This window comes from Echeneis naucrates, chromosome 12 (genome assembly GCF_900963305.1).
Source record: "Echeneis naucrates chromosome 12, fEcheNa1.1, whole genome shotgun sequence".
Classification (NCBI taxonomy): Eukaryota; Metazoa; Chordata; class Actinopteri; order Carangiformes; family Echeneidae; genus Echeneis; species Echeneis naucrates.
Window position 1 is genome coordinate 993,386 of NC_042522.1, and position 18,897 is coordinate 1,012,282.

The 18,897-nt window shown below is 38.7% G+C and overlaps 1 protein-coding gene across 1 annotated transcript in view; it reads right to left on the minus strand.

Moving 5' to 3' along the window:
* Positions 1–18,897, minus strand: part of dcc (DCC netrin 1 receptor) — a 193,744-nt gene that overhangs the window by 31,609 nt on the left and 143,238 nt on the right. Inside the window, exons 18-25 of the mRNA XM_029516393.1 lie at positions 17,203–17,341; positions 12,570–12,677; positions 11,627–11,821; positions 11,494–11,526; positions 7,767–7,832; positions 3,917–4,079; positions 2,896–3,119; positions 2,084–2,200 (exon numbers count right to left, since the gene is read on the minus strand). Of these exons, the coding sequence (XP_029372253.1) occupies positions 2,084–2,200; positions 2,896–3,119; positions 3,917–4,079; positions 7,767–7,832; positions 11,494–11,526; positions 11,627–11,821; positions 12,570–12,677; positions 17,203–17,341 (1,045 nt within the window). The remainder of the gene's footprint in view (positions 1–2,083; positions 2,201–2,895; positions 3,120–3,916; positions 4,080–7,766; positions 7,833–11,493; positions 11,527–11,626; positions 11,822–12,569; positions 12,678–17,202; positions 17,342–18,897) is intronic.

Here is an 18,897-nt window from a genome sequence, read left to right on the forward strand (position 1 = left end):
TCAGGCAACTGTCATGTCCTGAAACTCAGTGTTGTTGTATCATCATTTCATGATTTATTTTGAAATTCCCACTCTCCTTTGCTTTGCCTTTCCTCTGCATCTCCCTTTGTCCTGTCCTGTGCCAGTTCATCATGTCTTGTGCTGTAGAACTAAGCCATCTCACAGTTACGTCCATGTTTTTTGCCTTGTCTAGTTTCCCGATTTTTGTTGTTACTTTGATGTTTTGTGTCAAGCTTTGTGATTTGCACTGATATTTCGCCTAGTTTTCTCCAAGCATTGTCTTGCACCTTTTGTTTCTAATTCTATAGTAATTTCCAATTATTTGCTTGAGTCTCTTGTTACTACTTTTGCTATTCATTTCGCACCCATTTGTTTCCTCGAAGAGTGAGTTTGAGTCAAACTTTGTAAATAAACATTCATTAATTTGCTACTTTTTTCTCGACTCGCTTCCACACCATGGTCATTGACAGCAGCTGGAATGAAGCAGATCCATATCACGTGTCCCATTGTAAGAACAGATTCAGGGCTTGTTGGTGCCCCTGCATTTCTGGACTGGAGAAGAAAGCTATGAAAGAGTACATCGACTCGTCTCTCCAGGCAAGATTGATTTGTCTGTCATCATCTCTAGCAGGTGCAGGCTTCTTCTTTGCCACCAAGAAAGACAGGACCCTCCAACAATGCATTGATTACAGCCCCCTCAATGCAGAACCGGTTTCCTCTGCCCCTTATGTCAACAGCTTTTGATCACTTTCAGCAGGTGAAGGTTTTCACCAAGTTGAATCTGAGGAAGGCATATTCATTCCCTTCTCAAATCCAAGAAGGGAATGAAAAGCTGAAAAGAGTGACTTTCATCCATGCATCCATCTTCTATCGCTTTTCGGTTTCTGGTTCGTGGGGGGTGCTGGAGCCAATCCCAGCCAACCTTCCTGGAGAGGGCGTGGTACACCCTGGACAGGTCGCTAGTCTATCACAGCTGTTGCCGAGGAGCCTGAATCCATCCTTCCACAAAACTGTGTGGTTGTAGCAGTGTCCTAGCAAACAGAATCTGATGTCAAGCAAGCAAATGGTGAGGGCCCGACACCTAGTTGTTGCCCAGAAAATGGCTCGTTTGTTCCCGTTGCTATGTGCCCAGGTGATCCACTGGGCTCACACCTCACTGCTCACCTGTCACCCGTTGGTCAAAAGAACCATGTTTGTCTCTCATTTTTTTCTTTTCACCTTCTCTACCTGCATGTTCGGTGCTGTTGAGGTTCACAACACATAGCTGCTGTACAGGCTGCTCTGCAACAGCTTAGCTCCAATTTACCCACTACCAAGGAAATGGCAGAGATCATGTTACTTCACGTTTTCCGCATATATGGATTTCCCAGGATTTTCTCGAGCAGGCATATTTTCAGGCATATTTTCAGTGTAGAAATGACTGATTGATTCACAACTCATAAAATAGGGTCTTCAGGTCCTGAGTCTCTCATTCACTGGCCACAGTGCAGGCTCAGTGCTCAGTGATGATTCATTCACGACTCATACTTATGGGTCTTTGGGTCTTTCTATCATTATTCACGTGGTTACAGCAGTTACATGACCAATGCTGTTATTACTGGTGAGGAGAGCTAGCTGACGTTAGCAAGAAAGTTAATGTTAGCTATGTAGGTATGGGATGGATGTTTAATTTACCTTTCCATTGGAACAAATTCATACATGTCAGTAACCAGGTAGGCTAAAGTGAATAGCTATCATAGAATGAGAATGCCCTTCCTACCGCAACCCTTCCCATTTATCCAGGCTTGGGACCAACATAAGCAATTCTTTTAGCTGGGGTTGGAACGTGGGGCCTTTGCATGCAGCGCATGCATGCTCTACCACTAACTTAAGTCCCCAGGCATATGTTGTACTTAAAAGAATAAAAACATATATATAACAAATAAATGTTTTTTTATATATAAGAGAAAAAGAAGGTTACAAAAATGACAATTTCCAAATTTCATCTGCGGGAAACAAAACAGACTGATTCACCCATGAATGACTCCAAAACTTAGGCATCTCGAAAGAGCTCTACAAAAACACACAAAGTTTCACTACTTACGAGTGTTGTTTGGCTGTGAATCCATAGGAATCATCATTTTGCTTCGGGTTCCCCTCCTGGCAGCCAGAGAACGCTCCAGAGTTGAGATGCTACTAGAGGCCTCATCTCCATCTGCACCTGCAACAGCAAAACAAAAGAATACTGAAATACTTCCAACACTTTTTACCTTAACCTTAAGTCTTTAACTGTAGGAAATTATTTAACTAAGATAAGCTTTTATCAATCCCAGAGCCGGGAAAGTGCAAAGTGGACAGTGCCGAGATGAAGTGCAAAATGTCTGCATCAAAAAAAAGTATAGAAAATTATATTGTGTGCAGAATTTGACAGAAGTATACAAAAATAGCAGCACATAAAGGATATCAAGCAGATGGTTGGTTTTATTTATAGCACATGGGGAGTTTGTCATTCTTGTTTTTTTGTGTGAGAGGTTGACACAATATATCTTTACCTAAGACATATTCATATACATGAAGGTGTGCAATTAAGTGGATTAATCAGTTAGGAATAATGAATGAAAACTATGTATGTGCAGTGTGCAGATATTTAACCATGGAGAGCTTCTCAGTCTGCTCAACATTATGGAAATGTTGATGTTGCATTTACTTTGCCAACAGCAATAAAAGCCAAGGCTAATACACAGAACATTGGCTTTAGATCAAAGTTAGAAGCTGCATGGATGCACTTAAAAAAACATTTGAAAACAGTTTTAAAGGTGTGGAAAATTAAGTTGATAATAAAAGTGGTTACACAGGAAACATTTCATCATTTAAATTGCAAATAATGGGGCGAATTGATGAAAATCCTTTCTGTACCCGAGTGGCTGCTCTTGCTGCCAATCTGGCTTTCTGATTGGCTAAGTGCAACCTGTGGGAGGTCCTGGCAGGACTGGATGGGTGAATCACGTCCAGATGGGGCAACACTGGGAGGTTTCTCCATATTTTTCATCTCCATTTCCTCATGATGGATCCAGAGGTCAGGGGGTCGCAGGTCCTTCTGACTGCCCTTCCTCTTACTGGCACTGTGACTTGCTCTCTTCCTGCAAACAGGATGAGATACACAAATACAGGAAGTCACCAGGCATGTAAAAAAGAGGAACAGACTAATGTCAGTGGACATCAAAACAACATTGTTTGTTGTGCTCAATAATCTGCAGAGACACGATGGATGGAGAAATAATCCTGAACAATATTGTCTCAAAACTGATAAACTAAAAATAATAAAAAAAACAAGATCACACCCAGTGGAACTGGAATGGAAATGTCATGAATTGGATTATAAACAAATTTTGACTGAAATAATGACTTAGTTATAACTCTAACACATCAACCATGATGCCCATCAACTGTTGATGTTGTGATTGATGAGTGTCCCTTTACGTCTGTCTTTATTTGTTGTGATATTGTTGCACTGAGAAAGATTGCGTAATGAAACACATACTTGCACAAACTAAACACAAAGTCACTAGTTTTAAATTATTAGTTTTGCCAACCTGAATTTAAGATGTTAAGTGTCACTTTCTGAAGTTAAAGCTTTTTTATGTTGCTGCTAATGACAACATTAGATCCTGCTCCTGCTAATTCCCACTAAAACCATGAAGCTGGTGAAACGAGTGATGGCTTTTATTGTGGAGCAGCCAAATGTAAGTAATTTTCATTGTGTTCAGTGCTGAACACCATCGTTTATCTGTGAAAGATGCTACAGACATTGTATCAGAAGGTTACCTTAACTTTTGCAAAAAAAACCCAGAAAACAAAGAGAACAAGAGAGCAGGTACTTTTATCATCTGCCTTGTTTCCCTGGCATAGAGTCATAGAGTTAAATTAAATATCATACTTCCTCTGCTGGGCTGAGGAGCGCCGGGTGCAGATGAGAGCAACAATGACAACCACGACAACAGTGACAGCTACCACGGAAACCACGATGATGACCAGGAGGTTACTGTTCTTCTGAGGCGTAGCACTGCCGTGAGGTGGATGCATCTGTCCAATGGGCGACTCTGAAAGACACGCAAAACAGTTTAGGGAACAAAAGGTAGATCTTGTTTGGTAATTAACTTTTGAGTAAAATTAATTAAAATAACAACAATTTGAATTTTTTGAAATTTTTTGAAATTTTTAATAGCTATCATTCAAAAAATTAACAGAACCTATGTTTGACAACTGCCCTGATATTAGTTTATTTCACATGAAAATAAAGGGGAAATAAGTCCAGTGTGAATTTTTTGTAAAGGTACCTATAAAAAGAAGCCACTGTCAAATTTTTCAAAAAGAATTTCACACATTTTTTTGAATCTTGTTATGTTTTGTTGTTGTTTATGTTTATTGCATTTCAAACCATCTAGGCAGTTTATTTTAGCACTGGCAACCTTTGTAGCATTTTCCTTAACAGAGAAATGACTGTCTTATGAAATTGGATTTATAGATTTTTACGGTATTCTGATTTAACATTATAGTTATTATTTTCTAACTTACAGTAACATAATTTGAAATGTTACTGAAATGTTACACCAGGCTGCCTGGTGCTGAGCACAATGTACTCAAACCAGAGATGATGATTAAGGCTTTTGATCTCGATGTTTCCATGTTTGCATGTTCTCTCCATGCTTGCATTGGTTTCCTCCCACCATCCAAAGACATTCATGTTTAAGTTGATGGCTCTAAATTGCCCATAGGTGTGAGTGTGAGTGTTTGCTCTTCTTTGTGTGTTGGCCCTGTGATGGACCAGTGACCTGTCCAGGGTGTACCCTGCACTCGTCCAATGTGAGCTGGGATTGGCTTCAGTAACCCCCACTGCCCGGAAATGGATAAGCAGTAGAAGATTAATGAAAGAATGAAGGCTGCTGCTTTACCAATCAATACACACGCTGTGTGTGTGGCTGAGTGTATGACATGTATAAAGGGGGAAAGGGAAATTGATGACACACTGTGCCATTCATTAACTCAACCTTGGGGCACAGAGAGAGAGAAATGAGACCACAGGAGGACCATGAAGTCTGGATGGAGAGACAAAAGAAGTGTGTTAAAGAAAGGGTAGAATGGTGGGTGAGAGAGAGAAGACCGAAGGCTGCGAAAGATTAAGAAAAATGAAAAATGAACTGACTTTACCAGCAATATTGTCTTGGTATTTTTGACAAACTTCCTAATTTTGTTCTAAGTGTGCTTTAGGCTGCTCTCTGGATCATCTTCATCGTCACCTGCCCATCTGCTCACTTCCATCTGTTCACTTTTTGCCTCTTGTTGCCAGGATCCATGCATTAATTTGTATGTATTCGGTGTTTTATTTTGTAGTTTGTGTTCTGTTGTGGTCCTATTGTGTTACACCTGTGTCTGATTTGCTCCCCTCTCCTGGTGTATTTAAACCACAGAATTATGACAAGGCAAAAGAGACAATTCCAGACTCAGCCCATTCGCATTACTTTTGTACTTGGTAAGGAGGTCATCAGTGATGAACTTCCTCTGGAGATGCTATCAAAGAAGAGGCAGGAGCATCAATGCCAAGCATATGGTCTAGGAAATTTTGGGAAGTGTCTTTCATTGCAACAAAGGCTCTGCAGTCACTAGTTGGGTAGAATGGTTTAGGATCAGGTCATAACCTCTGAATTTCAGTATTGCACTTAGCAGAGAGTGGAACTTTGAAGAGAGTTAAAGCATGCTTGAAAAAGGCACTTAGGCACTTGAATAGCCTCTACAGGGGTAGCATCCAAGAAAAGAAGAAGAAGACTCTTCATCTTTCAGGGAATCTGTTCCTGACCTCCGATAAATGGACAGAGGGGATTCCCTTTCAGCTCAACGATCACTTTTAGCTTATGTCTGGAGTGGTGATCAAGTGCAGGTATTATTGAAAGGAACAAGTTATCTTGAGAAAGGTAAGGTCATGATAGACAAAGTGCTAAACCAACAGTTGTAAGGCCATAGGACAGCATTGTTGCAAAAAAGCCAGAAACAAAGTCAGCCACGAATCACATGCGCAGCACCTGCTGAGCGAGAAAACATTACATATCTAATTCCACTTATTATGCCAGATAATTCACATGTCAACACAGCATGTATCACAAACAAGCGCTGTGTTGTGACGCATGCAAAAGACGCCTTGAGATCAAAGACCACTGTACAATGCGACACATTGAATTTACTTGAGTGAAACTGAAGTTGGCTCTCCCGACTACTAACTCTGTATTCCGGGAGCACTCTGCTACCTCTAATTTGTACTTAACTTGAGCCTAGTCATTCCCTCTTTAAGGCTTTCATTAAAATGTACAAGTGTACATCTAGTACTCTACATCAAGTAGAGCAACAACGAAGGAACATAAAAGTGAAGAACTGCTCATAAAAGAGAGAAAACTCTGTGATGTAAAGGAGGACATTGCAATAGAGATGAAATACTGTTGAGCTGATGAAAGTGGCTTTGCCCTGGATGACCCACTATAAAACCAGAAGAAGGCAGAGGTGAGATTCAGCAGATTTATGATTGCCTTTAGCAGCAGAAGCAACAGTGCCACCAAACGTTGAGTCCATCCATCCACCCACCCACACACACACACATCATTGTCCTTCAGTGAGAAGCTGAATCACTGCCAGCTCCAGACCCTGACCTCTGACCTTCTGTTGAGGAGGGGTAACCGGACAGTTCTTTTTCTTTTCTTTTTTTTTTTTTTACAGAAATGAGAGGAGAAACACCATAAGGAATAGTTAGCTTTAACAGTAGTTTTGGTTTTGTTACAAAATATTAGTGATTAGAACACTCAATTCCTGAAACAGTCTCATAGCAGTCTGCAAGTGATGTCACTTTCATTTGCAACCATGTGCAATGGATGCATGCTTATCTGTGTATATATATTTTTATTTATATATATTATTTCTTCTATCATTATATTATTATTCATTTTTATCTTTCTTGTCTCTTCTTTCTTTTGAATCAATGATTGTATTATGCAAAGAGGAGAAGCAACAACAATTTTGTACAATGACAATGACAATAACGGTTTTCAGTTTCAATTAATATTAGCCATAATGTTTTGCATGTAGTATATAGTGGAGAATTTCCTTTAGCATTAGTTTACATGTTGCTACAACTTTCAGGATTAAAATGAATATTAGTGTTCTTTTAATAATTGAATTTTTAAGTCTTACTATCAGTATTAACATCAGTGAATAATTAGTATAACTATGGAGCAATTTTGACCATGTGTGATTTAACCTTTCAAGTTATAAATTGCATTACTGATAGCTAACATTATTGTGGGCATATTTCCATTAGCACAAGCATAATTAGCATTAGGCTGCATCTTAAATAATTACTGCATTTTCATTACCATAAGTATTACATATAATTCATTCATAAATAAAAAAACTATTGCTATAACTGGTGATTTCGGTGCAACCAGGCTCTTCCTCTAGCTTTGGTTGATGTCAAGATACTGGCCCTTAGTGGATATTTTTTGGTGGTGCCTCAGATATGATAAGTGAAGCTTATAGATAGTAAATTAGTTAACCGCAGCTGTCCGTCAGGATGCTGTGAGTTAAAGTACAAGTACAAAAATAAACTAAGTGATAAAAAAACAACTGTGTAACTCAAATGCAGTGGCACTAATGGTTCCATTGCTCTATCAAGTCATATAATTTAGTGTAAAATTACTCATTGACGATCAGCGGTGAAAAAGAGTGCATGAATATGTGTGTGTTACCTTTGATGCCACTCTGGTCAATGAGGTTGGTGTCAGATGGCCAGTAAGCATGGTCCACCCCTCGACCTGGAAGTCAATAAAGGGAAGAGAACTGAACTTGTTGAAGTTGTATTGAATTGAGAGACAGAGAGTATTTTGTGTCCATTGAATAGTTGCAGTCTCATCTATGCAACTGCTACACTTTCTGGAAGTTATACAGTTATATATGACACCCTGCACTGAACAGCTTGGTACGAATACACCTGTGTATTGAATGTGCCGAAAATATTGCAGTGCTAAAACAAAGTGGAACTTCTCGCAATTCTTTGTTTCCTCCGGGTGACAGAGCACAAACAAAAAGCCCTGTATATTGTTTTCGAGCCATCGTAGCAACCTTGATTGTAGCACAGACCAGCCTCATTGAGCTTGAGCTACCCAATCAAATGTTTAGTAAAGATGAGCCAGATGGCGTCATCTGGCAACTCTTTCATTCTTCAGTGGAGAAAATTTCTACATTGAAGAATTAAGCATGTGAATAAGACTCACTCATATAGTAAAGCCAAAGAATGTTAGGTATTAGGTATATTTTTATCTAAAAAGAATCCTCTATTCGGTGAATTGTGTTATGTTTAATGATTTCAACAGGAAAAACAAGATCACATTTTCTTTTGTTTTCTGTTTTTCAGCATATTCCCGTACCAAAAATGTACAATTTACAACCCAAATCGTAACTTTAGCATACTGTTAAACCCCTAATAAACAGTATGTAACTATATTTGAGTTAGTGTGTTTATGTATTAACAGTGGAAGCTTCACAGTAAGGTGTAAACATCACTCTTCCTTTTCCGCACTAGTGATTTATGTGGAGAGGGACCACAGTATATTTTGTGTACATAAGCAGAGTCCTCCCTGTTCAGTGTCCCAACGCCTGAATTTCTTCACAGTACTTAAGTCAGGTCCAGCTGCACAGAACCCATTTGATTCAGCAGAAGCTCCCAAATAACCTCTGCATATTATACCCAACCCTCATCTTAAAATTGGTTTGGACTGCAGAATTTGATGTTCTGACAATAGCTAAGAACTGAAAAATCAGCAGCATGATGGTTCAGCACTTAGCAGAGCTGGCCCATAGCAAGAAGGTTCTGGTTTGGAACCCTGGCCCTGGTGACTTTCTAGTTTGGAGTTTGCATGATCTTTCTGTGCATATATGGGTTCCCTCTTGCTTCTCAAATTTCTCCCACAGTTGAAGCACACGCGCATAAGTTTAATTGGCTGTCTTTGAATTTTCTGTAGCTTTGTGAAAGTTGATGATTTACACATTGTTGGCGCCTGCTATTGTAACAGTTTCTTTTTAGTGAGAACTGGTTTAAGAATTATTCTTAGCCTATTCTGTTTAAAAAAGACTACATTTATCAACAATGCTACAAAGTCACTATCTTGTTCTTTATGTTCTCTGCGCTGCTGCAAGATTTCTTGCAGCACACGAAAACAGTTGCAAGCATTTGTTAGCTTTGTGTGCTGTTCTGGTTGCTGCTTGCAGCAGTTGATAAGAGAACCAGAGAACAGAGTGGTAATTATGTACGAGTTAATTTGATCAACTTAAATATGGTAAACAGCACTTTTCCATTGCCTCTCATATGTCTGCATTAATAATTACAACCCTCTTGTCTTGCCCTCTCTGTTGCTCTCCTCTTATTTCTGCCACAGAAGACGTTTGAAGATGTTTTGCCTCTTATCCAATTGGCTTCATCAGTTCATGTTTGTTGGTCTACTAGTCTGACGAGACTAGTAGACCAACAAACATGAACTGATGCAGCCCCTTGGATAAGAGGCGAAACGTCTTCAAACATCTTCTAAGATAAATATAAGTCCAGTTGCCTACAAAACTATTTTGAGACAGAGAACCTGGATGACCTGGAAGTAACTTCCTCCATTTTCATATTCTCTTTGTAACACTAAAGTAATTTTCATCACAGGCTCATCCTTCCTTTCACCTATCCTCCTGCTTAATGTTTTCCTTTTCACTTTTTTTTCTATATTCTAAATAACCTTTTGCAGAGCTGGGAAATTAGAGAAATATGGGACAAATATTCAACAAGATCAATATCCATGCAATTAATTAAGAAATCTGTAATAGCTGGCATTGTTATTCCAGTTAAGTACTTGTTTTTTACCCTGATACCCCTATGTGTCTTTGTTGGGCATCATCCAAAAATAAATATGTCCATACTGTCCAACTCAAGTAGACTACCATTAATACATACAATATCATTTGTTTTTGTGATGCTATGAAAATAGCAGTTCATATTTCAGATTATCATTATGTCTATTTATTTTCAAAATTAAAAAACTTTAATTCCAATCAAGTTCTTTGTTGGCAAAAAATGGGAATGAGTAAAAGTAGATTTGCCTAAAATTCATAAAAATTACAAGCAAGCATTAGGTTTAACCTAATTTTGATCCCTATATGATAGAGGAGCTTCCCCATCATATTTCATCCAGTCTTAACCAAGAGTCGGAGTGCCCTGTAATGACTGAGGCCCTTCACCAATTACCATGTAGCTATGCTTCAAATATTTCCATTTAATTATAATAGCTGCTTTAATTAATCCTATTCATATGACACTCTGCACCTCTCCTCCACATTTCTATTACACTGGTGGTGTTCAGGTCCACTGGACCTGGGGATAATAAAAGTCTGGAGATAATGTGTTCCTTCACTCTGTCCTGCTGGTCCTGAGGCTCAGCCAGCCTCAGGACCAGCACCAGGACCAGCCCCTGGGCTATAAGGCAGCAAATATGATCTGATAGAGGTAAACAATAAATATTATCCATATAATGCTGTCTTCATTGCTTGTAATTGGGATTAACTGAACATCTGGTAAGTATCCTTAGATAAATTGTTATGGCTGTATTGCTTTAAAAAGCCAATAATACAGTGGGTCCACCAGACCTGCAAACATGTCCACTGTAATGAAAATATGAACATGAACAAACACAGATTTATTAGACAAAAAATGTATTTGAATATTTATTGTAAAAAAAAATCCTGTTTAAGTATCAATTTGAATAGATTAACAAGGTTTAATCAGAACAAGGAGCCTGGGCCATCAAAGGATGCTGTTATGGCACGTTGTGCATACGACCAAATTCCAGCAGTCCCACGAAGTGTGGGACTGCTGGAATTTGTCTAGGAACAATATGATGTAGTTCAGATATAGCAACAAACGTTCAGTCTAGTCAACATATCCTTTCACACATCTTTTAGGAGCAAACAACATCATGAAATGTAAATGAACCTGATAAAATGTTTAAAAATATCCTTAATGGTAAATCTATCAATTATTGGATCCTATTTGAGGATGATTGGAATACATGCTCTGAGCTCTGATGAAACGATGGCAAATGAGAAGGTGGTTTATGGATCAAATTCAATTACAGAACAGGCCAAAAGTTTGGACACACTTTCCTATTCATTTGAATGAGAAGGTGTGTCCAAAATTTTGGCCTGTACTGTAGATGATTTTAGCATGAAATGTGTGTCAAAGGCTGATGTGAATCTGAGAAATGGACATGACAATTATTTCAAGATAAAACATTGTTTGATGATAACTATAATTGTGCGTGAATTGTTGAGGCTTGAGTCATAACGAGAAATTACTCTGAAAATATAGATCCCTTAAAGAGATGCACGCCTTAAAATTTACATGCACATAAATGTTGGACAAGAAGGTGGAAAAAAGTGTACCTTGATCATTGGCCATCTTGTCTGGATGTTCCACTAAAAGAGACAGAGAGGGTCAGAAATTTTATAATACAGGGAAACATTTACAGATACAGCAGCTCACAACAACCACACATAAACATACACAATGATAGACCTTTGGCCGTCCTGAAGTGTACAGGCTCCGACAGCGGGCCAACCCCTTTGGCATTCTTGGCCTGAATCCTGAAATAGTAAACTGTATCGAGGTTCAGATCGACGACTTGATGGGTCAGCCGGTCACCACTTATCGCCTCCATCACCCAGTCGTCAATTGGCATGTTCTTATCCAACGTGTAGTACAGGATGTAACCTGTCAAATAACATGTCACAATGTAAAAAGAACATATAATTGGAAATAGGATGGTATAATTAATATGCATTGCAGGAGTACATAATGTCTTTCTTGTGAATTAATTTCTACAAAAATCAGGAGACATTAAAATATGTTCCGAATTCCATATTCCTATTCAAGGTGTGATATAAGATCTTTGCATTGTGACTAAAAATACAATTGTAGATGATGACTGGAGAAAATATTAATATTAACACATTTGCTAACACAAACCCACCATATTCATAGATTTCATGACAGAATAAGGAATGACAGAAATTACAAGTGAATGTAGTCTGACTGAGTAAAAAAAAAAAATATATATATATATATTTTTTTTTTTTTTGTAGCTACAGACAAAAAAAGAAAACATGAATTCTAAAAATATTGGTTTTTGGTGCTTTGTGTTTCTCTCCTGAAGGTGTTGATTTGTCCTTCGGGATGTTGCAGGAGCAGCAGAGCTTGTTAAAACAGGCAGGTTTACAGCCAGGTTGATTGCCCAGAGGAAGAGAAAAACAACAATGGAAGAAAGTGTGTGTGTGATACACTGAATATACAGAGCGATAACAGACCTATATCAATTATGTGTTTGTGTGCTGATGTAGTTAGATAATAATTTTTGATCAACTGTCTTTTGACAGACAATTAATCTGTTAACTGAAGAGTAATCAGCACCTTACACAAAATCAAAATAACCTGGGGTGTTGGCGTATCTGTATGGCCTCACCTGTGATTCGCCCATTAGCTTCCATCGGTGGTTGCCAGCTAATTAAAATGGCGCGGGGTCGTCCCTCGCGACTGATCACTGTCAAGTCCTTTGGGGCCGTGCTTGGAGCTGAATTTTGAGTAAACAAGAAGAGGCAGAGCAAAAAAACAAAATAAAATATGAAAAACAATAGAATGAGATGATGATGCCATCGTCTTCAGTTTGTTAGGTTCATTACCAAGCATGTAGAATACCAAGTAAATAGCACTTGCTGACACTTGCTTGTATTTCAATAATCAGAATTTCAAATTGTGTAAAATGGAATTTCTATCATTTTCTAGAACACTACCATCTGTTGAGAATTTTTTGTTGATGCCATTTCCTTCATTTTCCTTGCCACTGTCACCAAGTGCTTGCTCATCGGGGGATCTGTTGGGTCTCTTTAAATCAGTTTATTAAGAGTTTGGTCTAGACCTGCTTTATATGTAAAGTGCCTTGATGTAACTTTGTTATGATTTGGCACTATACAGATAAATCTAATTTGATTTGATTTGTCTAGGCTAGCTAGCTAGGCTTTCATCATGGAAACTAAGTGACAGCCTGTCAGATTTATCACCCTGCATGTTTTCTGGTTTTATATGTGATAATAAATATATATTTTTTCAATATCATCAATTTAATCTCAAAGTTCTTGCCTTAATTTCAGATGTCGATCCCATCGGTAATTGACAAATCATTCATCAACAACAATGGCCCTGAAATTGGGCCTACTGAGGATGACCTCAGGAAAGTGCACTGTACCTGTACCTATACAACTGTACCTTACACCTGCTGATTTATCCCAGCATAATCACTGCCCCTGAGCAGTTGATCGGTCAGCATTATCTACACCGCCAAAACAATGACTTCAACAAAAAAAGTTTGGATACAAATAAAACATAAACTTCAGAAAAAGTGATGACAGATTCACTTAACCCTTCAAACTAAGAGTCATTTGTAATAGTAAAACAGCCATAGTATGTATCCAATTATCTCAGTATACATGGTTTAGAAAATTAAAATGGGTTGCTTTCCATTTCTATGATAGGGAAACTTAATGAAACTGCCTTTGTATATGATTTTTCCATTTTACAATATGACACAGATATTTAGTATATACCGTATTTTGCGGACCATAAGGCACACTGTATTATAAGGCGCAATATCACTGAACGGGTCTATTTTCATAGATAAGGCGCATGATAAAACATATAAAGCGAAGCACAGTATGTACCGGCATTACAAAAAGTGGCGGAGGTAAGTGTACTGCGTACTGTTCTCTGATGGGTTTATCGCTGCCAGCGATAGCAAACACCTGAAGTTAGTGTGACGTTGGAACAACGTTTTAAAAAATTTGACTATAATTGTATTATTATATGGATTTGAAAATTGGGTTTACGTTAAAAACCTAACGTTGGCTTGACGTCTGATTATAGTAAGGTAACACTGACTAAATGTTGGATGATGGTTGGTTGCCAGCTCTACATAATTAGTTATCTAACGTTGTCTGACATTGCAGAAAAAAGAGGGCTGATCTGTAAATGCTGCTGTGATGCAAGTCAGAAGCTGATCAACCCCAGCTGGTTCACCTGGGCGACGGTGTATGTTGTGAGACCCAAAACACCTTATGACCCAAGGTCACAGCACTGCTGATGCGTATTTTTTATTAAGACAACATGATTTAAAATTAAATAAATGTCATTTTTCTTGTTTTATCAAATTACTTTAAAAATCCACTTGCATATCAGCCATCCTCTCATGGGGGCCCAATTCACCATTTTGTTGTATATTCTGTCAAACATAAAATTCTATTTCTAACATTATAATAAGTGGGCATTTTATTGTGGCTGTGAGTATGGGGACTACTAATGAAAAGATTATTCATTTATATTTTGCTGCTTTTCCGTTTCCAGGGCATGGGGTGAAGAAATTATGTGATATATTTTTCGTCTAGAGACTAAGACTAGAAAAATCCACAGCGGAGACAAAACATCAAATGGTTCTTTTATGTGCAAATCACAATTGCTATGATTGTCTCCCAGGTGAGAAATAAACTCTCACACACATGTAAGTATGATATGATGCCACTCAGCTGGTTTCTGTTAGAATAAATGAAAGATTGCTGATGAGGCATAATTCCTATGAGCAGCTATAAAGAATGCTGGACAATATTTGTGCATCTAGAGCTAGTAGATCACCACTGGGACTAAGTGGGCACAGTCCATCTGCTCACATGAATGTCAATGTATTCCAACAGGCCTAGGGAGCCGGCAGGGGTATTGCCGTTCACACTCAATTAGATGACAAATCTGGCAGAGATTATGTAAACATCCAGAAAGGCATTCCTTGACATTTTGACTAGTCAGTGGTGTAGTTTCATTGTTGCAGACTGTTGCCATGCTGCTGTGGGGGAGACAGGAATTTTCCTGATGACACCTCACTGAACCAAAGTATGAATTCTGTACTATGTTATAGACTGTTAAATTATAATTGTACTTACACAGTAACAGAATCAAAGAAAAAGAAAGAATTTAGCTTTTGTAACTTTGAAACCTCAGCCTCCTTAGTGTAGTGGTGAATGTACCCACTTTGTGTACGGGAGACTGGGGATTGACTCCCTGATGAGAAACTTCAGCCCCTAGGCGCAAACTAGTGGTCCTCTTGTGATGTTCCCAACCCCAGATAAAGAGGAGCACTGCGCCAGGAAGGTGATCCAGATAAAAACTGTAGCCAAATCAATCATACAAATCGCAAGAGGCTGACTTGCTGTGGAGACCCCAAACAGGGAAAAGCCACAAGAGAAAAAAAAAAACAAACAAACAAACAAACTTCAACTCCTCAGGAGAAAATGTGTGGATTTCATTCAGCTGGATGATTTATAAGTCAGAAAGAAGTGCCCATATATATATACGTATATATGGTATATATACCATATTTCTGGTTGATCAGACCCCGATATATATAGCCCAATTGTACACAGTAAATGGACAGTATGGTTGCCTGAATTGGATTTTTATCTCATATACTTATCGTATACTTGTCCTGTATATATGTCTTTTACATTATACTATGTTTTATGTATATTTTAACACTGTTGCCTCATAGCAAGATAATCATGGGCTCAATTCCCTGGCCTGAGGGCTTTCTGTATGGAGTTTGCATGTTCTCCCCATGTTTGCACAGGTTTCCTCCAGATACTCCAGTTTTTAGCGCTTTTTGGTTAAATGCTGAGCTCGATCAGGTAGTTGTGAATATCAATATCGGTACAGCGAGCATGTTAAAATACAAATTAGTTGAAATCATGTTTTAAGATAACTACTGGACAGTGTTTTTTAAACTGTGCCGCCGATTGTTTTCCCCTCCGGTGGGCATGGCTTTCGGAGTATGACATGTTGCGCTCTGTCTCGATCACAGGATGCCCTGAGGAAGATTTTATTTTCAGCCTGAGCAGGATATTGGCTCATATTACTCATATGGTACTCGTACTTGTCAAAATTGCTGTATCCCTACTGGATTCTCACTTCAGCCGAGTATCCAGCTCAACCCTATTAGATATATTGTATAGATAGCTTCAGTCACTGCTAACCAGCCTATTGTTAACCTGCTGACCAGTCAATTTTCTGCTCTGTGTGGTGGTACATGAACCATTTCTCTTGAGCAGGACAGGAACCAATGTTGCAGTCCATCTGTGGGACAAGAGACCTGTCTGTTGGCAAAGCTGGATGAGCCAGGACCATGACTGCACTCACAAATCAAAACACTGATATGTAGCCCCTCAGAAATATATCAAATGATGTGTAAACATTTGTTACATATAAATTAAGCAAATGTGTTGCTGGTTTTGACTTTATTCATTGGCATCATTGTGGGTAAAGCTTAGCCATGAATGGACAAATGCATAATAATAACTTACTGCATGACTTTCACAGTGAAATCAGAGTAGATGCATATTAAGATAATTTACTCGGATTCTGCCCAGTATTTTTTAACGAATCATCCTGTGGTCTTTTGGCCAGAGAGGCTATCCTTACAGCACAGTAGACTTTACTGCCCCCTCAAGCACCCCTACCTAGATATTTATCTTGAGCTTGATCTTTAAGACTACTGATTTAAGTATGATTTAATGCTGAGCTAACGGCAGTAGCTCAGTGGGTTGGAACCTGAGTTGGGAACTGGAGGGTTGCTGGTTCGTGTCCCAGCCGGAAAAAGAAAAGTAAAGTGTGGACTGGTGGATGGAAAGGTGCCAGTCCATCTCTAGGGCACTGCCAAGGTGCCCTTGAGCAAAGCACCATTGCCCCCTGAAATAACTCCAAGGTGCGCTGAGCTATAGTGGTTTCTTCACTTCACTCTGGAAGAAACAGTGCCACCTCTCGCATGTGCATGGTGTGGGTGTGGTTGCCTGTACATGTCTCTTTCAGAGTGTAAACTGAGGAAAAATTTCATTTTATGTGCACTGATTCTCTGTGTGTGTACCAATGACAATAAAAGCGTTCTTTCTTTCTATGTTGTAGACATTGAACCTCTGGATTGGGTTTCTCATTGGGTTGGGATTAGAGATGATGGGTATTAAAAGGACAGAAGTAAAAACATGAGTGTGTATCCAAGAGAGACATACCTGCTTCATATGTTGTGGCGTGCGCTGTCATACTCCATGTGCTGGACTTGCGGCCTTTGGTTACCATCACAGCAAATTCATACATGGTATTTGGTTTGAGGCTGGTGACAGTGTGGCTGAGTGCCGTGGTGTCTGCAGACTTCATAAAAAACACATTTTGTGAACAAAATTGAGGGAAATGGAAAAGCTGTGAAGAAACCCTATAAAGACTATGTAGTATAGACACTGTCAGTCACTGAAGTTTCCATACAAGGAAATGTAAACTGGTTTCAGACTTCATATGTCTGTCTACCTCTGCTCACAGCAACAAGAAAATGAACTGACTAATTGTAATACAACAAAATTGAGCTCTTTTTGAAGCTCTGTGTCCCCCTATCTGTGCTTTATTAAGGTGACTGTCTGAGGATTTTTGGATTTTGAATGAATGGATGGATTTTCAATTTTTAGCGTTTTTGGTTTTTCTGAAGTTGAATTTTGCTGAAGGTAAAGAAGTACATGAAATTATAAGTTGTCTTTTTTTTTTTTTTTTTTTTTTTTCAAAATTATCAGAGCCATTATGTATGTTAACCAAAATGATTTTTCTAGACAAATGGTGCTGTTACTGAAAATATTTTAAAGATATTTCTTGATCAGTAAAAAGTTTGAAAAATGGAGGGAAAAAACACATGCTGAGGATGATTTTCCTCAAGGCCATTGTCCTCAGATTGCTGTAAATGCGCTGGTTTGTAAAACTAGATTTACTGATGATCATCATTGTTTACACAGCTTGTGCGCCACTGAGTTTTGCTGGTGAGCTATAGATACTCTGAACAGCAATAAGAGAAGAGAAATCTGGGAGCAGACAGCACTCAGGGTGGCAGATGTGACAATGAAATACTATCAGCTAATCAGAAGTTGAGCACATATTTGGTGGGTGTGCTTATGGATCCTTTATTATTATAATTCATGTGTGACCAGTGACAGTGTCACTTGAGAGATACTGTGATACAACAGCAACAGGGTTCTAAAAGTAATTATTAACTTTGCCCACTTTTTAAAGCTTTATGCAATTTCAGTCTCTTCACCTAACATTTTTCCTCCAAAGCCATCAACGAAAATGGTTGAGAAAGTAAATAATCTACTTTGTTCATGCAATGACCATCATCACTTTCCTTTGCTCCTCTACTGCAGCAGGAGCTAACGAAGCAGCTCACTGTACATCTGTCAGCTTATCAAGGTCAATGTCGGAGACAGGTGGGCTCTCTGTATTTAGCCTGAATGATCAGCAGTTCAAGAGGGCTGCCACCACATTAGCACTCACTCAAACATTATAACACGCCATAGAAGTGTGTTTTACAACTTGTTCAAGCATTACCTCTGCTATTCTTGTTATTATTCGATGCTTTCATTCCTCTAGTTTGTCCAAAATAATAAAACAATATGTTTTATTATGTTAGCCCATATATACCAGCATCAATATGCTGATTATTTCCTTGCTGCCTATAGTTCTATGATATAATGTAGGCTGACATAAACCATACAAATATTAGACCTTTCAGCTCCTGAATATGGGCGGCGCCAGCAGCTGGTCTTTAAAATCAGATATCTCTCCACAGAAAATATAATTACCAGTAGGGTTAGGGTTAGTAGTAGGGTAGTAGTAACCACGGTAAAATTAGAAGAGACAGAAAAGTCGGAGAGAGATAGAGGTTGAGA